We start from the raw sequence: 23,541 nt of genomic DNA on the forward strand, positions 1-23,541 counted from the left end.
CTACAATATATATATATATATACACATACACCAAGTACAGTACTCGGTACATGTACCGATACTTTTGAGCTCCAAGACTAGACTAGAGAAAAATTCAAAAATTAGGAGGCAGCTGTCATTTTCAAGGCATTAGGGAGGCATCAGTAACGCTTACAAAATGCTCTACAAGTAGGGGAGTGTGTTAAAGGGTAAAGTGATGTAGTAAAGGGAAGTGACCAGCAGTGGCCACACTTCTATTTTCTTAATGTGTTGCAGTAGCTGGGCAGACTTGGGTCATACAGTTCTGGGTATTGCTCAACTGCTTCAATTAGCCCTGTAAAATATATTTCAGATACAACAGGTTCTGACTGGTACTTGCAATGCCTGGCAATGGTATGGCTGGCACTGCTTTGGATGACCCTGATAACAGCTGGCACTACAGGGTGGCATAGGTCAGGCTGTCACAGGTTACAAGTACCTGGCTAGAAGCTGTCCTCTTGCTGGCTGTGTGCAGACAGGAAGTGGCATCTGCACCTGCTCTGTCCACTTACTCTCTGATTCTCCAGTGGTTTCTGGTAATGCAAAACCTCATATCCCTCTCCTAAAGCACCTGTGGATTGCTTCTTAAATGCCCAAAAAAAGCTATAGGAGCACTGACTGAACATTTGAGGGGCGTTTCAATGTACTTCAATTGAGGCATTTTTTCAGCGGCAATGCCTCCAGAATGTGACATGCACTCTATTTTTTTAACACACAGCAACACAGCACTGGGCGGTTACTATTGCATTATCCCACAGGAGCGTTAATAGGCGGCAGAGAGGCATTAAAAACGCTTCTCTAATGCCTGATCACACACGTGTGAAAGAGCCCTAGCTGTCTCCCAAGAGATATCATTAGAGGCAGATCTTGAAAGTAAGTGTCACTATTGCCAGTGTGTTTATTTCAGCTCTCAAGTCTTCGAATGGCTGGTGTTATAGCGGATAACGTACAGCACCATGGCGAATGCAATCCAAATACAGGCAATAGCACCTTCCTTGGCTTAACTCTGCATCCAAAATTGAATATTTAGAGTATGGGTGGAACCTAGATATAGAGAAATGTATCCAACTGCTTTCAGAAATATATTTTGGATTTGTGATGAAAGTGACGTCTTCTGTTGTAATAAAGCAGTGCCATACTATGCAAAGCTGGCAATAGACATGAATAATAAAGAATTGTAGAATTTGGCCATGTATATGGAAGCAGTAGGCACCTCTAGCCTTTAGTAGGACTTCTATGTAAGGTTTGGTGCTGCCAGGACAATGGACTGTTCTGCTGTGCCTACATCTAGCTTTGCACAGAAATTCAAGTCTTCCTCCTATCTGCATTGTGCAGTACCATAGGGATGGAAATATTCCAGTAAAACGGTGGTAGGAACATAAACACTTACTTTTTTCTGTCTTTATCCTTCTTTAAAGGCTGCTGAGAAGATGCTTGGTATGCCTGAGGCTGCAATGATTCTACTGCCATCTTCCGCCTGTTGAAGGAGTTCATCTCCTCCTCCAACTCCTTCCTCTTCTCCTCCAGCTTTCTGTTCTCATCTTGGTGTACCCTCTTCAGATGTGCAAACTTCTCTTGAAGCTACAACACAGAAAGATATGTTCTCAAAGCTTGCAACAATATTCATGAGCAAAGACACATCACTTCATTTCTCAAGGCAATGTCTGCGATCTTAGAATTGAAATCTGGTGTGTATCATGTTTTATTACTGGTTCTGTATATTCAAGTTATGCATTCTAAAACAAACACTATGATGGCGGTAATGCCTACATATTTTTTTAAATGACACATACATAACTGAAACAATTACTTTCAGTTATATCTGTACATGTTTTTTTTCTCTTTAGCTGAATTTGTGGTTATATCATGGTTATTAGTGTCTTTCCTGTTATTTTTGCCTTTATCCACTTTGCTTATTTTGGTAATGGCTCAGAAAACAGCTCAACACTGGACTCCCTCCCACCATGTTAGTGTTCTTCCAAGATCAGAGTTGAGGTCAGGGCAAGGTATGAATGAAAGGGGTCACCATGCTGAGCAGAGGGGTTAGATTACTGTTCACATGATACAATGCCTTGTTGGTGTCTATAGCAACCAATCAGGATCTAACTTTCATTCATCCCTGCTATAGGGATGATATGCAGACTATACATGACACTACATACAACAGTCAATATCATTTACAAAGGCCCAACAAATTGCATTTCTTATACCAAATTAGAAAGAAGCACTTACTTCCCTCTCCTTTTCCTTCAGCTCAGATTCTGTCTCCTTCACTCTGTTGACAAACATCTGCCGCATTTCTTCCTCTTTCCGATGCAGGTCCTCCAGAAACTCTTTTCTTTTAGCTTCATACGTCTCCTGAAGACTGATAGCACCAGACTTATCAAAGAAAGTACACACACACACACACACACGTCCTAACGGCTGACCTAGTAACATTCCTAACATATACAGCAAAGCAGAGCTGATTTATATTATGCTATACTGGGGTCCAAAGTGCCCTGGGTGACATCACTGTGCCTCACAGGAAATCTGGGGGCTCAAAAATACCCTGACAATGCACTCCAGCCAGTTACAGGACTGCATTCTTGCGGGATATCGAGCACCCACCTTTCCCGCGAGGCAACGATGAGACACAGTGACGTCACCTATGCCTCCTGGAAGTGTCAGAAGCGGAGGGCAATGTCTTTTTTTTGGGGGGGTGAAATGTTTACTTTTAAAAAGGAGAACTATGAGGCGAGTACTTTTCACTCACCTCATAGTTCTAACCGACCTGTGACAATGAGACTGTCACAGGTCGGCTCAGTAGATCGGGAGGTGAGCGAACACATGCCGGTGTTCGCTCACTTCTCGATCCTGTCACGGCTCTCTGCCGTGACAGGGGAGGGGCTGGATTCCCCCCTCCCCGCTCTGATCCGCCAGCGCTGACTGGCGGAACGGACGGGGGAGGGGGCGGGTACAGCTGGCTCTGCCTCTAGATAGGCAGAGCCATCGATGTCGGGATCCGCTCAGGCTGCGGCGTCTCAGTATACCGTGAGCTGTAGCTCGTGGTATACTGAGCTTAGGGTGACGGGAGGACGCTAGTTTGTGTCCTCCCGTTACCCTGAGGAGAACTATGGGGAAAAGCCCTAACCTCAAAGTTCTCCTTTAACTAATTTTTTTAACACCATTTCAGTTCAGGGTGGGGGACTAGCAGTAAAAGGTCCTCTTTAAATTTCATATTAAAAATACAATGGGAGCTCAGCTGTTACAGTTAGCATTATACAGATCAGTACATAATGTAGAACTGCACAGTTGCTAGATACATTCTAAATCTGTTATCCTTTCCCTGCAATGGTTTTGTATTATACTGTATGCACTATCCGGGTCTTATACTATATGATCTTGTAGCAAAATTCAAGTAAAAGGATGTGATTTGTACAGCTGGGCGCTGCTCTGTGTCCCAGCCGGGAGAAGAGAAACAGTAATAGCCGGCCGAGCGCTGCGAAAGGAGAGCGCAGTGAGCGGCCTGCGTCTCCTCCCACATCGCTCAGCCGCCTATCAGTCTGGGCTTTCCTCCCTACCCCGCTCTATCAGCCTCCTGTGACAGCGTGTCAGAGAGAAAAGCAAGGTACACACACTCAGTGATCAGTGATCGCTGAGTGTTTGTACATAATTGAGGACATGGTATGGTTACTGTATCCTCAATTATGAATGAATGGGAAATGATCTACATCACATCCTGTTCATTCATAATTGTGGTTATAGTAAACAATGTTCTCATGTTATCAATGAACAGGGACACTCAGAGGATTCCTGTTCATTGATAACAGGGGACACAGAAAAAAGAGATTGAGGACTCTGTGTCCTCAATCTCTTTTTCCATTTTAAAAGGGAAATATCAGGGGTCTGTTTAGACCCCTAATATTTCCCCAAACTAATGTAAAAAATAAAAATATTTAATAAAAAATGAAATAAAAATATAAAAAACAAAAAAATTAAAAAAAGTTTATAAAAAATAAAATAAAAATAAAATATTTAAAAAAAATTAAAATAAAAAACATTTTCGGTATTGGTTTCGGCCTGACTTTTTTATATTTCGGTTTTAAAATTTCCATTTCGGTGCACCTCTACTTAAAAGTGTAAAAACTATTTTAACACGATCAACATAAAATTTCTATCTCTCTTGTATCTACCTAAAGGGCTGGTTGTCTGGGTCAGTGTCTTTAAAGCCCATCTCTTCAAGTTTGCAGCGTCGGTACAACTCATAATGGCGTGTGTGCGTTTGTTCCCTGAGATCCTCCATATTGACCCGGATCAGCATTTCCCTCAGCTTCACAAAGTCACAGTGACTCTCATTTTCAACTGTGGGAGAAACGATGTTAGAAACACTATAAAACAAATATGCAAACAGGTTTCATTGCAACTGACAAACAAGTGATGCATAACAGGAACAAAACTCTGATAGGACTGTCAAAAAACGTTTTAAACAAGGGTCCAACCACAAATGGACTGAGCCATGTAGCACTCTTCAGTTATGTTATGCAGAATGAGGGCACTTGGAGAATAAGCCCTCTACGGCAGTGGTTCTCAACTTCTACAACCTCAGGACCCACATTTGTCCATGGTCATCAAGGCTGGGTTCACACCTAGGCGTATCGAATATGCGAGTTTGTTGCACGTTTTTCGTGCCGAGCATTTTTACACGCGATTCGCGGTAAAACAAAAACAGCGCAACAAACGCGCGTTTCCGAGGGCTACCTGGCTGTATCCCAATGGATACGCGTGGCAAATACACCCCAAAGAAGCTCCTGTATTTTTTTGGGGCGTAGGACGTTTTGCAGCACATTCCTACACGCTGTAAAACGCCCAGGTGGGAACCATGCCCATAGGCAATCATTGTTTTTCACATGTTGAGCGTTTTACAGAGCGTAGGAACACGCTGTAAAAGGCCCAGGCGTGAACCAGGCCCAAGCTGCGACCCAAGTAGCACGGCACTACAGTACCGCATGTTCTGTAAGCAATCAAACTGTGGGTGGGAGGTGTGTTTGGGGTGCCATTCAAGTGAATAGCAGCGCAACGCACCTCCCGCACCAGAACGATCAGTAGGTGCAATTGTGTGGTAAAGTGCGATTAAAACACTGACAGACATAACCACAGACACAATCACACACTCACAGACAGACATTCTCACACACACATATATACACTCTTAAAACATTTTAGGGGTTCAGTGTGGGCTGGTGTGCTGAAGCTCCATTCATACGTGCATTGCTTGTACAGCTCGCACTCCCTGTAGAGGTGCCCGAATGTGATGTCACTCTAGTCGCGCGAGTGGCAGCATATTTTGAATGGCTGCTCGGCATGAGAACTGACCGTGCTGCGCTATGGGGGGCCTGAGGAGCCTCTCACCTAGTGGACTGGAAAGAATGCGGCGACCCACTGAACATGGGGTTGCAACCAGGGACGGTCAGGGGAGGCAGAGCCTCACCTAGAATTATGGAGAAAAAAGCTGTCATGTCTGAAGTGGACAGCTTTTTCTCCGTTCAGATCGGCATCTAACAGGTTACACAGCAGGGAAATCCTCACCGCTGTGTAACCAGTCATGGACAGAGCGCCTCAGCAGCGAGGAGCAAGTGAGGGACAGGGAGGCTCCTCCCTGTCTCCTCCTTTACACTAGGTTGGGGCGGGGCTCCATCTGGCGGGGCTTCCATCTGGCGGGGCTTCCATCTGGCGGGGCTTCCATCTGGCGGGGCTTCCATCTGGCGGGGCTTCATCCGGCAGGGGATGCCTCACCCAGAGCAAGAGGTACCGCACGTCACTGGCCGCGACCCACTTTTGGGTCATGACCCACCAGTTGAGAACCAAGGCTCTAGAGGATGATCTGGCTCATCCGACAATGCATGTAATAAGGGACTCCACCATGTGCATTAATACTTTCCTACAGCAGCTGCAAACTATGATCACTGAAGTTCGTGCCATTTAAAAGACACCTGTAGGTGGACAGGTCAGGCAGCAGTAGCCTCCATATTTTCTCAGTGCAGGATTTACCACTCACTGAACAAGGTCAATCTTGCAGGAGCAGCCATGGTCTCTCCTGTCCAAATACAGGACAGCAAATTTATAAACGACAACTCTTCAAAGTTCTGAATAGAATTTAAATTTTTTTACTGAACAATTTCTAATCATAAAACAAGTTTAAATAGTTACAAGAACAAAACATTTTTACATTCACACATACCTTGAACAACACCCCACGGGTATTGTCTGGCTCTCACCAGCTTATTCCCAACCTTTACTTCTTCTGTGCTCCCGACTACAGCAAATGGGAGATGGGCCTATGAAACAAAATATAATAGGAATAGAATATAACAATATATATCTATATATAAATCTATATAGATAGATATATATAATAAATGATTAGACATAAATACCAATAACAATGTTCAGGCAATAACAAAATATGTAAAATTTGCAATATTTTTTAAGTTTAAAATGTAAAATAAACTTGAGATCTAAATACATTATATTGCCAAAAGTATTGAGACCCCACTCCAAATCATTGGATTCAGGTGTTCCAATCACCACCATGGCCACAGGTGTATAAAATCAAGCACCTAGGCATGCAGCCTGCTTCTACAAACATTTTTAAAAGAATGGGTCGCTCTCAGGAGCTCAGTGAATTCAAGCGTGGTACTGTGATAGGCTGCCACCTGTGCAATAAGTCCATCTGTGAAATCTTCTTGCTACTAAATATTCCACGGTCAACTGTTAGTGGTATTATAACTAAGTGGAAGTAACTGGGAACAACAGCAAGTCAGCCACGTAGTGGTAGGCCACATAAAATGACAGAGTGGGGTCAGTGTATGCTGAAGCGCGTAGAAGTCGCCAACAGTCTGCAGAGTCAATAGCTACAGCCCTCCAAACTTCGTGTGGCTTTCGGATTGGCACAACAACAGTGTGCAGAGAGCTTCATGGAATGGGTTTCCATGGCCGAGCAGCTGCATCCAAGCCTTAGAAGCACCAAGTGCAATGCAAAGCGTCGGATGCAGCGGTGTAAAGCACGCCGCCACTGGACTCTAGAGAAGTGGAGACTTGTTCTCTGGAGTGATGAATCACACTTCCCTGTCTGGCAATCTGATGGACGTGTCTGGGTCTGGACGTTTGCCAGGAGAACGGTACGTGCCTGAGTGCATTGTGCCAAGTGTAAAGTTTGGTGGAGGGGGGGATTATGGTGTGGGGTTGTTTTTCAGGGGTTGAGCTTGGGCTCTTAGATCACAGTGAAGTGAGCTCTTAAGGCATCAGCATACTAACACATTTTGGACAATTTCATGCTCCCAACTTTGTGGGAACAGTTTGGGGATGGCCCCTTCCTGTTCCAACATGACTGCACACCAGTGCACAAAGCAAGGTCCATGAAGACATGGATGAGCGAGTTTGGGGTGGAGGAACTTGAGTCCTGACCTCAACCAGATATGACACCTTTGGGATGAATTAGAGCGAAGACTGCGAGCCAGGCCTTCTCATCCAACATCAGTACCGGAACCCACAAATGCGCTTCTGGAAGAATGGTCAAACATTCCCATAGACACGCTCCTAAACCTTGTGGACAGCCTTCCCAGAAACAAATGAGAAATAATGGGAATCTGTACTATTCACCATTGACCAGTAATGCAATTAAGTCGCCAGAACCTAACTGCAAAAAAACAAGACACAGGAGGGTAATTTACGAAGACTGGAGCAGACAAAAACTGGAGCAGCTGTGCATAGTTACCAATCAGCTTCTTTCATTTTCAAAGCTTAACCTAACAGATTTTGTCTGCTCCAGTTTTAGTATATCCCCCCCATTCTACTTCTTTAGTGTGCTTTTTTGAGTGTATGTTAATTTTATGTAATTGACTTCTAATAAGCTTATCATTTGCTGAAGTACCTGAGAAGACTTGAGAATGAGAAATGACTAGGAACCATAGCTAAAACCAGCTTCAGTAGTCAATGTTTGCCACTAGAGAGCAGTGGAGCACTACAAGAGAACTAATCAATGCTGGTCGTATTCACTGAATGATGTACAATATTAAATAAAATTGGTAAGCATGTCAAGAATAACCAAAGGCATAAGGCAAGATTAAAGTGCATCTCTAGGCAAAAATGATAAATTCTCCTGTGCAAGGTTCCCACAATATATACACAATTAATGTGTGCTCCTTTTTATGGTCTTTCATTACATGAATAAATTACCTGGTGATCCTGCTGTGTAACTGCATATGTCCCTATATCCTGTGCTGGGCTGACAACGCTATTCTAACCCTATGCAAATGGTTGTTTTCCTGAGTGTTGTTGCTACTCAGAAGCTGCTAATATGCTGTAGGCTCCAATGTGTGTAGACTCCTCATCCAGCACCTGGGGTGCATTCAATGATGTTTTTCTCATGAAGTGTGGTTAGATTACAGGAGTGGCCTTATGCCCCTATGCAACCCTCTACAGGCTTAAATGAGATCGCACAGCGGAATGCTGAAATCATTCTGTGTATTTTGGCTTATCTGATGTTGCACATACATTTATATACACACACACACTTTAACATTTGTGCCTTGCTAAGAAGGTTGATACATATAGGACATCATATGGAGCTCTATATCCATACATCCCTCTCTATATGTACTTTCCTATTTTTGAAGCCCAACATCACTGGGCACAGGGGCTCTTTTTCGGTTAACTAGATCTTACACTACTATGCTACTCCAGCTATTCTAACTAAAATATTTATCTTATGCGGTCTTCTAATGTGGCCTAAACACATTTACTATTGCAAAGTATGCAGTACTTCTGTGCAGTGCCTTACAGTCCACCAAGGAGTTTCAAGTTCTGTAATTCAGGTGGACTAAAAGGTGAGCCAGTGTAATGTGAGAGACATGGATTCCATTGCATGCACAGCACCCGAGTATATTTTTCTTTCTATATGGATTGTTAGGAAGAACAGATAGCTAGCCAAACCGCTAATATTTTCAGTTTCCTGCCATTCCATGTCCTTTTTACTTACATTCATTACAGAGTTAATCTCAGCCACAGCTTCATCATCAGTCGGGAATTGGTAAATCTGGACGCCATTGCTGACCAACTCACTCATAATCTTGATTTTGAACTTGTGGAGTTCACTCTTAGATATTGTGTCAGCTTTAGCAATTATGGGAATGATATTGACCTAGGAGGACAGAAAAGGGAAAATTATTTAGACACTGCGATTAAGAAAATGAGCCTTTAGACAGAATAATGCCACTGACAAACTCATTAAAGCCCAAACTCATGTCAAAGTATCCATCATTTTAAGAAATAATTACAGGGCTGATCATCTAGCAAATTAGGTCTAACCTGTTAATGGACCCCTTATGTGCTGGACACAACCCCCGTTATCTACAACTATCTATATCAAACTGTAGGCATGACAAACCTGAGTGACATCTGTTTGGTCAGTGTATAAGTAGGCATAGCTCTGGTTCTGGCCTCTATATCTATATGTCCAGCAAGAGGCTGTAAAACAGATTCTGCCATATGCATGTTGTAAAATCAGTTAGATGTGTGCACTGGGCTGAACTTCCATGAATGTTATGGACAATAGAAGCCAAGTATAGCAACTGCATATGCTGATGCATATAGTCCATGTGTGAATTCATTTTGCATGTAGATCAGACATTAACGGCCCTTTGCAGTCACTAGCATCGCAGACATATGGCAATGAAACCATACCTAATCTTTGAGGCACTTGATCCCAGTATTAGCAACATTAAGCTCAGCTATATTACCGCTTGTCTACACTATCTAACTAGGTCAGCCTTATGAGCCAATAAGTGAAGGGATTACAGTTAGGTCAGATTTAATGTTTGGGTGGAGCGGTTTAGAGTTCAGCTCAGAGCCAAGAAATACCAGTGCTGAGAACAAATAAAGTTTCCGTAGACATAAGATGGCAGTAGAAAGATCCAATTACTATATTACTATTCAATGAATGAGAATGATTATAGTCTCAACATTCATGTCTGCACCAGCCAATCATACATGTCCACGCCTTGTGTACACCCACCCCCTGGCGCGTGTGTTCTCTTGTAGGAACAGTAGTGATCAGAAAAATCCTTTCTAGAAATGCGTTTCTTTTCCTCAAGTCCACTGTACAGGCATGGTCTGCATAGGTCAGCAGCTGCCCATAGACATACTACATGCGACAATCATCTAATGAAGCCATTCCAACTAGGGTTCAATCCCATCTGATGCATGCATAGTTCTGGGCTAACATCACTTGCCAAAGGCAGTGGCATTATACCATTGATCCTTTAGGTCAGCGGTTCTCAACCTGTGTGTCGCGACCTTGTTGGGGGGCGAATGACGATTTGCCAGGGGTCGCCCTGGAGTCTCCCGCTATTAGATAGTGGCTCCCAGCTGCCCGGGAGAGAAACACTTTCTCCCGGAAAGGTTTACTCTGCTCAATCGACCAGAGTAAACCTTTCCCTGCGATCGTTTTTTTTCCCCCCTGACATTGGGGGCCGCTGTAAGTCAGGAAAAAAAAAGACCCAATAGGAATGCATAGCTAGATTCCTATTGGCTATTTCACTTTGCAATAGCAAACTAGCTATTGCACCCGCCCTCTGCTGCCACCAATCAGCAGAGGGGGACCTGAAGTTCTCCATCAGGTCCTCTTCTAGTGATTGACAGCAGGAGTGGGCGGGTGCAATAGCTAGTTTGCTATTGCCAAGTGAAATAGCCAATAGAAATCTAGCTATGCATTCCTATAGTGTTTTTTTTTTTACAATTATTCTGATGTAGTACGTCAGTGGTTCTCAACCTGTGGGTCGCTATGTGATTTCTGCTGTGCTAGGCGAGAGTCCTCCTCAGCCCTCTCCTAGCGCAGCAGTGTCAGTTCTCCCACCACGCCGCCAGATGTCACTGCAGCAGCCGCGTCATCCCTAAATTTTACCGTTGGGGGTCACCACAACTTGGCAAATGTTACCAAGGGGTCCCGGCCCTAGAAAGGTTGAGAACCGCTGCTTTAGGTGTCTGTAAGGGTAACATTGTTCTCAGAGATTACAAATCTAAGAGAGCACTTCTCCACACACAACAAATGTAAGGGAGCTTGTTGTGCGCTTATCTGGATGTTAATATTGTTTTTCAGTAGGGAGGCACCAATACCCTTTTTTTCAGACCAAGTACAAAGTATCGATACTTTTCCCTAAGTACTCACTGATCCCAATTACTGATACCTATTTTTTTAATGTCTTATGACAGTTTTTCTAAAACAATACAGACTAATGATTTTAGGACAGTAGAGGAGAGCCAAGACCCAGTCCCAGCTGCATCCACTGCAATCCTGGTAGTTCTGCTAATGACCCCAAGCTGTAGAGAAACTACAAAATCTCAGCAATACATTATATAGCAATGCAGAACACCACCAGCTATAGAGTACTAAAAATCCCAGCAATACATTATATAGGAATGCAGAATGGCACCGGCTATAGAGTAGGGCTGCAACCAACGAATTGACTATAATCAATAATGAGAATAGTTATCAACTAATCCCATTATCGATTAGTTGCTTGGATCCTCTAGCTCTCTCCGCCATGCTGACAAGAGAGCACAGCAAGCAGTGGGTGGGTGCAATAGCCAGCCTGTTATTACAATTTGAAATGGCCTATAGCAGGCTGGCAAGTGCACCAGCCCACTAACTGCTGTATTTACATTCAGCTGCCGTCTGTGGAATCTTGCCACTGGCAGCCATCATTCCCTGGCTTCTTGATTGCTCCTAGCAGGGGTTGGAAGAGACACAGACCCCTTAGAGCTGGTGCCCAGCGGCGCGAAGAAATACATTTTCAAAGTCCCTGCGTAAGAATGCACACCAACTGAAACACAAGTAGGTACAATTTTTTGTCCAATTTTGATGTGTTATTTTAAATAAAAGTTTGGTTATTATATTAGCTTGCAGTTTTTCAATTTAGATTTTAAATCCATGAAACTAATTAAAATATAATACATACAAAAGGAGGCAAGGGCATTCAAAAAAATAATTATTTCCTTTATCAACCCACTGACAGCAATAACCCCCTTCATCAATTTACTGCAACTAGAACATATATTCAATATAATATTATGACAGTGCAGAGAGCAGCCAAATCTACACAGAACTGAATACTGTAGATAAGTACAGGGTAGGAGGGTGCATTCATGTGAAGAATAAAGTGTGTAGGAGCAAGACAACTGAGAACAGACCCTGTGGCCAGCTGCTATGTAAATGGTACAGTGTTCCTCCGCTCTCCTCTCCTCCCTGCAATATAAATGGTCAGTGTTTTTCAAAGACAGTCTGTTTATCTTATCCACACTGCCTAGAAACCCCTACTTTATTGTCAATGTGTGTCAAATTGTGTCTCCTCTGCTGACAGCAAGTCAATCTGATGGTAAACAGCTACAGTAACATCTAACCAATAAAAGCTCTTAGTAGGCTGTTAACTTCCTTCTTCACCATGTTGGGTGAGATCAAACAGGGAGGTGTGCAACTGCATCTTCCCTAACATCTATTATGCTTTCAACTTAATAAGCAAGGAGAACAAAGACTTTGACAGAAGTTCATAAGTGAAGTTTACTTTAAAAAGGGCCCACAACTGCAGCACTGATCAATTTAGATATTTTATAAAGGAAAAAATAAAGATGTAAATATCCGTCAGGTTTTTATTGCCGTTTGGGTTCTCCGATGGGCAGATTTTGCTTCACTTCCTGTCCTGGGACCACTGTTTATGGGACAGGAAGGGAGAGAAAATCTCCTGACAGGAGGTTCTGATCCTGCTGCACTGCACACACAAATTTTTTTTTTCATTTTTGTTAATTGGTGAATGTATCCCCATTGAAGAAAGTGGGTCTCACTTCTGGTCCCATTGACAGCTGTCTCATATAGTCTACGGCCCCATTCATACGAGGACTTGTGCTGCGTTCGGGGATTCCTGCCGCAAAAACCAATTCATTCATGCGGCAGGAATCCCAGGTGTGCCTGTTCAAATGAGGAAGCTGTGCCTGCTCAAGATATTACATGTGGTTTGTGATAGATGATCGTCCCTGGGCACAGGAAATCTCCATCCAGGGACAATCATCTATCCCAAACTGAATGTAATTGTACCATGTACGATTAAATGTTGACTGCTGCTGACAGATGTGGCCACTGTCACCCTGTCAGCAGAGAGCACATGAGCAAACACTTAGGCTTTCGGTTACATGAGCAGCAGTGGAGGAAACTTGGAACATCACTAACTCCAGGGGAAAGTATCTCAGCCCTTTTACTATTGTGGATGTATATATCCAAGAAAACTGGTAATGTGTTTGTGCCCTCTCTCACACAGACACACACATGTCTAAATCTGACAATTTGCATGGACACCTGCAGAAATCTCCAAATCTCCAGCTGACTGATCTCAGGGAAAATAGTCTCTTAAAATTTTGTCGTTTCACTGGCATGGATCAACCTCCTATAAAAGTCTAGTCTGGAGGTGTCCGGCCGCATTCTCTCTTCTATTATGTACAATTCAGTCATGTTTAGGCAATCTGAGTGCCAAGTTGTATGTAAAATCAGAGTGCCAAGTTGTATGTAAAATCAGGATGATCAATTTATGACTGCACATCTGACTGATCTACAACATCTATGGCCACTTCTAGTCTCAGTGATCCTCCCGTCCTGCATTACAACTCTGTAAAATAAGTTCAAAGGCGAAAGTGAGCTCCTTTGTAGAATAACGACAGTAAGTGGTAGACCCGAGTCCCAAGTACAGGGATTTCTATGCAAAGATACATCACATATATAAGTCAATGAATGAAAGTGATCTTGAGTGCTTTGCGGCTGTACAGCTTTGCAGTTGTTTTATACAAATTAAGCAACATATGGAATGAAGGACTTCATGGACAGTTACAGAAAAGGAAAAAAAGAAGGCAGGACTTGCTATTACCTTACTATCTAACTTCTTCATGGTGACCAAATCCAAAGATTTTAGGGAGTGCCCAGTTGGTGTGATGAAGTATAGACAAACATGTATCCTAGAGTCATGGAAGTTGAAAAGGGATCGCCGGATCTTCAGCTCTTCTTGGAGATAATTCTCAAACTGAGTATCAATGTAGTCAACGACTGACCTGTAACTGCACAAAGACACCATGTAAAGATGCTGTTAGTGTAACAGAGTAGCAATCAGCATGTGTGTATATAATACATATAATCAAATTTTACTATATACCATCTAGCAACAGTGGAATTAAAACTATAAAAAATTATATAACTATATTCTAAAACTATATAAAATAACCAATCCTTGTTTGGTTATACCATCATGTGAGGATGAAAAAACCCAGTAACCTGTTTATACTAGACAAGGTGTTTAGAACTATGGCCATAGGAGATGACACAACAGTGATGTAACCGGGCATATAGTTGAGATCTGGCCAATTGTAAGAAAATGAGCAATACTACTAGATATGCTTTGCCATAGTCTTCTGGCCACAAAGTGTTAAATTAGCCAAAAGCCCAAGAGGCTGTGTGGGTCTGATTGCACCTCATTACTAAACAATGCTGTTTCTGTGTTTTAACCCAAAGCGCCTAACCGTTTTCCCTCCAGAGGCATCAATGGGAGTAAGGGCAGGGGCAGAGAACACGCGCCCAAGAGTTCAGCCAAGTTCAAACTTTAAAGGAACACAGTAGCGGGACCAGGAAAGCCATGTGAAGTAATAAGAAAGGATTTAATAGTCCTCTCATTGTTATCTTTAAAAGTAGCAATTACAGCCATCATAAACATAACTAAACATATCCAGTAAATCTGAACTATTTCATACACAAATGCGAGACAAAACTCCGCAAAGCCTAAGGAATGATCTTGGTATTTGCTTCAAAGGCTTATTAAGGAATTCTGTGGAAGTGCAATATGGCTTGAGAAAAAGATTTCAGGGGACCTCAGAGGAAAAGCGAAGAATGGAAAGAGCATAAAGAGATTTTTTTTACATACTCAAATCGCCATCTGTCCGCATTTAGGCACATAGATCATAAATGGAAGAAAATCAGATTGGGCGCTGTCCTCTCTAGAAGTCTTTATTTTTCAGTCAGGGATTTGAACAACTGTCAGGTTTATATTGGTGTATTTGTTACCATTAGGGAGTTTTCACCCTCTCTAATTTGTCCTGGTGACCATCATCACTAAATATGAAAGAAAATCCCACATTTTGGTATGTCATCAGAACAGGAATAGAAGGGGAACCTTCAAATGGGGACACTAGTTCTGGTGACCCTGCTGACCACCAGGGATTTCCTCTCACTTCCTGTTATGGCTATCAAAACAGGAAGTGAAGGAAAATCTACCTTATCTGAAACCGAAAAGGAGCCACCCTATAAAAAGATAAATCATTCCTCTGACCAATTCACTTGTGCATGTAAATTTAAGTTTGAACCCATTGTTGATATGATTTACTAGATTAGTCCTTCTTTAAAATACTACTTTTCATAAGTGCTTCTTGCAATTCAGTACACGCTGTATATCTTGATCTGCTTTCCAGATGCTTTTTTTTTTTTATGTTAACGGATTGTATTGGTTATGCTCACACGTAGCGTTCTACAGTATGTTTTCTTGCCTTAAGTGAACCAGAGGAAGACTTAAAGTGACATTAAAGTCACAAATGTTTTTCTCCCCCATACAGCTTTAAGGACTTACCTTAAATGATGCCTCTTGATCCGATCATCTTCTTCTTCTTTCCACATGTATTCAGCAACCCCTCCAGCACCGGTGTCGGTCTCTGATCCAGCACAGACTGCAGTCTCTTCCTGTCCCACGGCGTCTGTTCGACATGCACGCTCCGGCTGTGTGCATTCACCTCCACTGTGTCTCTCCTCCCGCACGGCCGCTCAAGGAGCTTCAGATCCTCAGACGAAAGCGAGCAACGGAGACAGAGGTAAGTATTTACCTTTTTGGTAACTTTTTTTAAAAATGTTTTTGTATACATCTACTGCTTGCTAGCAGTAGATAAATGCAAAAAAGGGAAGAGTTTAATTGTGCTTTAAGAAAAGAAGTTTAGAGTGCCACCTGCTCACTAGATACTACTTAATAGAGACTACATAATATCCATCTGCAATATTTTATATTTAACAGAAAAAAAATGAAAATCTTTTTTAAAAAAAGTTTCGTTTTTTTTTGGCCCAGCCACAATTAACAAAATCACTATACATTCCCTTTAATGCAATATTTTGGGCTGCTAAAACCTACTTTGGAAAAAGAAAGAAAGTAGTCAGGTGCAATGGGCACACATCCTACATGAGGCCAAGACCTTTCATGGGCTGTAGCACTGTGGACTAAGGTCCCTTGTAACAACCAATCATCTGAAATTGTATTTAATAAAATACAATTTGTTTACATTGTGAACATTTATTGGTTAAGCTGTTTAATTGTATTGATTTGTGTATTTGCTCACCATGTGTACATCACAGGCTGCCTCCTGTCTTCCTGTGAAGAAGATTTGGTGAAACGCATTGAAGGCTGGACCCACATTATGATTAAGGAATATGTAGTGATATGTACGAGAAATTTGATTAAAAATAGTGGTCAGATAAAAATAGAGGTCAGATATATACAACGTGCATGTGTGGTCCAGGGGGATGTTATGCCAATAATATAATAGGAGCTGTGATTGGTTTATGTTTTATCAGTAGTAGATTTTTCATATGTTCTTTTTAGATAGGATGTGCTTTCAATAAATATTTAAAAAATAGATATATACGTTATGTGATGTATTCCAAGCATGACACCTTAAAAATCCCACATACATTTGTTTTGAATATATTACAATCCAAGGTCCCTATATCACATGCATACATATACACACACACACAATAGGTATGATTTAGACAAGAGCGCGCCCCCCCCCCCCCCCAGCTTTACAATTCTCTCAGTCCAGTGCACACATATTAGTGAAAGTCTACCCACGGCTCATATACACGTACACACATGTATATATTTGTTGAATTTTTTTTTAAAACTTTTTGTCTAACACACCCAGTCACAATAAACCCTGGATAGCTGGATGGCGCAATAAGAGGGATATCTATGTGCTGGCTTACTGCCACTTTTACAACAATATAGCTGACAAATGCTTTGGGGTTCGACACCTCTTTCAGTATAAATGTCCCAGTTCCTGGTAAAAGCCTATTTAACCACAGTATCTATTAGAAGCTTACACCCCAGTATTAATGACTTATCTTGACGAAGAATTGGAAGTCCATGTATCAATACAGAATAGGAAGCTACATATATGTCATACCAGAGCCAAGATTTACTGGAAAGCATGCAAGAGACACTTGTGCCTGATTTATCTCCTTCAGACACAGAGCTGGCTGCTGTGCGCCAGACATTTCAAATATTTCTTAAGAATAGGGCTCCTCGGAGTGCACAGAAAAATGTTACCTCTATTAGTTTAATTACAGGGTATGACAGAAAAATGAAATATGGCTCTCACCTGGCTTGGTAGAGGGAATTAATTAGATTACATAAATGTAACTGACATTCGGCAAAAAAAAAACTAAGGGTACTTCCTTTAAGTCAAGCTCTAATTTGTAGGAATAATGTATATTCTGAAAATTAAAAACTCTAACTCAGGGCAGAAGTCAAGGTTTACTTTCACCACCTCACTGACCTCCATGCAATGGAGGCCCAAGGGGGGTATACAAACATAGTATGCCTGCAGTCTTCTAGCTTCAACTGTTCACAAGCAAGTGGCGTACACAGCACAATTATCTTTACAGACATCTGTCAGGGACTGGGACAACGCTGAACTGGTCAGGTTTGTCATTTTTGCTTAATCCTCCTTTCTTTTCATTGTCTGCACAAAGATAACATCTACGTTTACTTTGAAATCCCTATGACAAGAGATGTTTTGGCTGCACGCTTCCATGCACCTTATAATAGAAAATATTCCCTATGAAATGTTCATTTCTTGATGCATCCTCTCCACTACCCCTAAACTAGGTTCAGCTGGGTACACACATTTCAGCCAATTCAGCAGGACTCTGGCATAATTTAATTTGGCCCTATGCCCTCGACAGAAGTCGACCATTAGATCGACTTTTGCCGAAGGTAAATGTTGGAAAATCAATGGCTGCAAGCACTGTTCAGATACTCTGACAAAGGCAGCGCCGTCAGAATACAAGTGGATTGAGGAATGTCATATTTTTGTCAAATGTAAAATATTTTGCAGAGTACAAGTCCTTAGATGTGGTAGCTGTATTTAACCAGTTGCCGTCCTCTCATTGTAAAAACAGAGGCGGACAGCGGACTCTTCATAGCAGGTGGACGCACTTCCATACCACATTTCCCCACTGCTGATCTCTCCTCCTCTAATGGTGGAAGCGATGTGCATTACATCACTTCCGCCTCTGTCATTTCTCTGGCTGCTATAGCTCTGGTTCATCAGCTTCTTTTGGGGTCCCGAGGTGACATTAGGGGTCTTAGAGACCCCTGATATCTTCATCAAGAGGACCCGTCATTGTATATTAGCTTTCACATAGGGGGCTAAAAAGCCTTGGTGCCAAGCCCACGCCGCTATTACTGGCTGTCAAAATGCAGCTGCTGCTGTGAAAACAGACACTTGCAGATAGTCTGCAAGTGTCGTTGAGTAATACAGTGCAGCAATGTTAAAGATGTGATCCTTGATCTGTATATGACATCAGTTAAAGAACAAAACAAAAAAGTTAATAAAATATACTCATATTCAATCCCCTATTAACCCTCAGTTTGCCATAATCAGCCTTAATTCACTCTGATTTTTTATTCTAACACTAAAGTTCACATTTTCTTTCATTTGCAATCATTTTGTTACCTTTTTCAGTGTCACGTAAATGGCTTTTTTTTTTGCCTTTGCTCCTCCTCCAGCTGCTACATAAAAGTTTTTGTTGGGGCAGCACAGTGGCTTACTGGTTAGCACTTCTGCCTTGCAGTACTGGGGGTCCCCGATGCATGTATGTATGCAAGCAAGATGGTGTCCTTCGATTGTAAGCTCCTTGAGGGCAGGGACTGATGTGATTGTACAGTATGTAATGTTCAAAGTGACATTGCAAGTCAATAAAAAATGGTTCATGGAAAGAAAAAATGGCCCCACATAAGAATTTAAATTACTTGATGCCACTTTTTGGTGACAGTCACTTTGAATCCACTTTCTAACTAAAACGCCAGGATTTGCCTTGTGCAACAAACTGAGTGGATTACCAATATGGGTGGTTGGCTTTTGGGTAAGCAAGGCACCTTATTAAAAGGTTCACCTAACCATGACCTTTTACAAGTACTTTTTTTAGTGTCAGTAGCAGACAGTCTGAAAGCCTGTCATTAAGAGGCACACAACAGATGAAATGAGAGTTCCTTTTGTGTCATGACATTAAAGGTTTACGCTATCGAAGGATCTAGTTTATAACACTGTTCAACACATTCCTAAAATGGTTCCTCCAAAAACACTAATGTGTCTGGAATAATCACACAGGAAAACAGTAACAGCTTGCAACCTATAATTAGGAAATCGCATTTGTCAGGTTGAAGAAAATATTTCAGTGCTGTCTGACTACCAGTGTTTGATCTATCTAGATTGTGGCCGACTGAAAATACCTACTATAGTTGTCACTTAGATTAACAAGTGCATTGTTCAAGTATGTGAAGACATGAAAGGTCCGTTATGATTATCACATCTCAACAGAAGCAGCCAACGGCAGCAGATCATTCACGGGGAAAGAAGACTTTGGTAAGGTTCGAGATTTAACCAACTGACATTGAAGGGCAACTGAAGCCAAACCTTTATTTTTGTTTTTTGATAGAGTGGAGAGGGATTAGGTCAACTGTCATGTTTTTGTTGCGGTCTGCATACCTGATAAGGAGATTCACCCTCTCTATTTGACCTGGTGACTGTTATCACTGAAAATGCAAGATAATCCAAAATTTTGGTTTGTCACCAGAACAGGAATACATGGGAAATCTGAGTAATAATGCTGGTGACCCTGCAGACAGCCAGGGATTTCCCGCCTTTTGGAGGGATTCCCTCTCACTTCCTGGTGCGACTATCATTCAGCCAGGAAGACTGAGGACATACTATGAATGTAGGGGAAAATGGCTCCACCCCCTGAGGGGGCATCACCACAGCAACCTTTAACTATATAGCACATTGATGCAGAGAGTGGCTCTGAAGTGAAAGCTGCTCTCTGCATCTCCAAAGACCTCCCACTGCGGGAAAAGATGAGGGGTGGGGGCGTATGTCACTTGTGGACTGCATGAGGGTTTGTCTGCCCTTCAGCTACACTGATTTTTTATCAGAAGCCATAAGCATCCCAGCAGCTTGATGCTGCCACCACCATGCTTCAGGGCATAATGGTGTGTTTAGGATGTGTAGGTTGGGCTTATGTCAAACATGACCTTACCAAAAAACTAAATTTTAGCATTACGAGATCATAGAACCTTTTTTCAGATGACTGGTGCTCTCATACGCTATGGGCAGGGCCTTGCCAATCTCACGTACAATGCAGGACTGCCAGCTCTGCAAAGTACATGATGAGATAGGAGCTACAACTAGCTGGGTAGTGAAATGAACATTTTCAATATCTACACGCAAATCAAAAGGTATGCAAAAGAAAAAAGGAATGAATATACTGGATACTCTAATTGCACTAACCACATACAGTCCTCGAAAAACATTTTTTTGCAACAGAGGTTGTCTAAAAGTAAAAGTGCTGTCTGAGAGAGGACACCATATGATGCCTGTGATTACATACATTCACAAGTTAAAGCCTTTGTTTTTTGGGATTGACTTTCCCCAAAGTCATGGCCAAGCCATGCTGTCTGCCGTTCCCCTGTCAATTGAATTTCAGCATATTGGGGCTCTCTCAATAGATTATAGAATTACATTTTTGGAGCTAAACCATTATGTCAGGGAGAGCTTAGCCCCACCAACAAAGTGAAATTAACTCAGAGTTGAGACTTTCCTTGGTGTTCCTACCCTACCATACCAAATATACCAAACAAAACTGCACCATCAGGGCTGCCTTTAGTAATCATGGTGCCGCATACAGCCTACTTGGCAGGGCCTCCTGTCCCGTTTACATACACGTGCATGCCCTACGCAAACAGGTTCACTTAACATTTAACAAGCCCCTATGTAACAGCATTTGGAGGAGACAGGTTCTCTTTAGGTCTGTCCTGTTCTCCTACTTCACTGATTGCAGAGCAGATTGGGGAAAAGATTTTCCTCAGTTTGCTCATATGACATGGTGCCAGGCCCCCCAAAGGTGCCGAGGAGCCTGAAAACCACAGATGGGCAGGCTAGTACAAGTGATCTGGTTGGCTGTACAAATGCCCAGATTACTTGTAGTTGACAAGTTGCTCAAGCATCATAGTGAGTTCTTGTTGGGGAAAAATGTGCGAGTTGCCCCTGCTCTCATTATAGGGGGGCCGCTACGGGAAGGCTTGCTGTACCCTCACTATCATCGGCCCTGTGTGCAATCTCTGATGCTTGCCTGTCGTCTTTGTTGATCTGGTCCCCAAAGCCCACAGTGTCCACAATCGTCAGTTTCAAGTGCACGTTGCTTTCCTGAAGTTCATATGTTCGTGGTCGTAAACGAACTCCATTCTCATAGTGGCTGGCTTCTTCTGTTTCAAACGTTGTGTTAAAGAGTGTGTTCATTAATGTGGACTTTCCAATACCAGTTTCACCTAGGAGATAAACAATAAAAAGGGCATCTAATTATACAAACTATGGTAGCAAAAGGTCTGGTGTTAATCTTTCTATCTAAAGCATGTATACGCCCATGAATACATTTATTTGGTTAGTTTCAAATTACCATGTTTATCAACAGATAAATGTAGAATGAAAATCACCTCAATTCCAGAGTTTAATTTCCCACCCAGACAAAATATATAGCATTTTAAATGACATCAATCCATGCAAGACTGATATAAATCCAAAAGAAAAATAACACATATAGAAAATTCAAGTGTGAGTCACATGAATGTCTTGTATCAGGAACACCATCTGTATCTACAAAGAGATCAGGCGTTTGTGAACATGTCAGACATATCTTAAGAAATGCCTCAGTTTTGCTGACGTAGGGCTTCAGAAAACATTTCTCAAAATGACTGGAAGATTACCCCCTAAGGTTTATAGGCAGGTTTAACCAAGGTTTGTTCAACTGGCCTTAAAGTATATGTAAACCCAATCACTAAAATCTTTTATACATTTTAACACGGTAAAGTCTTTTCAAAATTATTATTTATTTTTAATCTGCAGCTTTTAAAAAATGTACCACCGGGTGATAGATACTCCCATTAAGATCCTTGTGCAGGTACCTTCTGTAGAAGGTTGAAAATCAGGTTGACACACATTGTACAGGCATAGTTCACTGTTGTCACCATTAGGACTAACCCTGAGGGCCCATTCACACAAATTGCAGTGCATTCCAGAGCGGTAGCTGCTGGAACGCACAGCAATCGCTTACTAAACCTCCCCCTTAGTTCTGAAGCGGCCTCAGCCACATCCCCCGCCCACAGTGCGATCAGACGCGCGGCAAGGCATTGCCTGCGTTCCGATCCACTGCAAATGCAAAAAAATGCAGCATGCTCTATTTTTTGAATTCGTAGTGAACCGGAACGCAGGCAATGTTTTGCCACACCCCCTCCTGCCCCAAAACGAAGGGGGAAGTTTGGAGTAGCAGATGTCTTATCTCGACAGTGAGAAGATGTCTATATCTAATGTAAATAACAAAAACATGGGAGTAAGCATAAAAATACTAAAGTCATAGCAAATATTACTTTTGGGATAAACCAATAAAATATGTACTCAATTGCAATACACAATAATCTCCCTAAGGCCTCATTCACACTAAGAGCCGGCCCGTACAGATCTGTGCGGCGTGCAGAACCGTATCGGGCCGCTCCCAGGAAGGACAGGTGCTGCGTGCGATTGTACGCAGCAGCCTGCCTTTCTCTATGGGAGTACGCGGCCGTATGCTCACCCGAACTGCACATCCGCGTGGGTGTCCGTGCACCGACGCAGACAGGATCCAAATTAAGAAAATGAAGGGAAATACAGTTTGTCAATAGCAATCATTCAGGTATATGGACAACATCCCCTCTTCAACTACCCTGCAGCTTTTCAATGATGCTTAGTGTGAATGGGCTATAAAATCTTCTTTCTGAACCTCAGAAAGAAGCTCCAGCAAATGTCAACCAACTGCTTAGACCCACATGGGCCTTTCTGACACTGCCTCCATGTCCTCCCTGCAAACTTGAAAGCTTCAAGACATACAGCTATGTAAGGGTATACAGGGCATTTTTATAAAAAGGCCTAACAGGAACAGTAAGAAACACGGCCCTTTTCTTGGCAAGTATATATGGCTACATTTATCAGACTCTATTAGGACAGTGGTCTCCAAACATTTCAGTATGAGGGACAATATTTGTGAGCCAAAATAAAAAATAATAATTCAGTTTTATAAATTAAAAAAGTCCCCCTTTAATAAAGTAGTGT

General features: G+C 42.2%; 1 protein-coding gene across 3 annotated transcripts in view; it reads right to left on the reverse strand.

Annotated features, from left to right (window-relative positions):
* Nucleotides 1–23,541, reverse strand: part of SEPT8 (septin 8) — an 86,748-nt gene that overhangs the window by 24,072 nt on the left and 39,135 nt on the right. For 2 of the 3 annotated variants that reach the window (XM_018563222.1, XM_018563224.1), the window contains exons 3-9: nt 21,533–21,728; nt 13,965–14,151; nt 9,038–9,199; nt 6,239–6,335; nt 4,194–4,362; nt 2,251–2,383; nt 1,409–1,599 (exon numbers count right to left, since the gene is read on the reverse strand). In XM_018563222.1, coding sequence (XP_018418724.1) covers nt 1,409–1,599; nt 2,251–2,383; nt 4,194–4,362; nt 6,239–6,335; nt 9,038–9,199; nt 13,965–14,151; nt 21,533–21,728 — 1,135 coding nt within the window. The remainder of the gene's footprint in view (nt 1–1,408; nt 1,600–2,250; nt 2,384–4,193; nt 4,363–6,238; nt 6,336–9,037; nt 9,200–13,964; nt 14,152–21,532; nt 21,729–23,541) is intronic. The other variant, XM_018563223.1, reaches the window with a different exon arrangement.

Source organism: Nanorana parkeri, unplaced genomic scaffold (assembly GCF_000935625.1).
Source record: "Nanorana parkeri isolate BGI_ZX_2015 unplaced genomic scaffold, ASM93562v1 scaffold643, whole genome shotgun sequence".
In the NCBI taxonomy this organism is placed as follows: Eukaryota; Metazoa; Chordata; class Amphibia; order Anura; family Dicroglossidae; genus Nanorana; species Nanorana parkeri.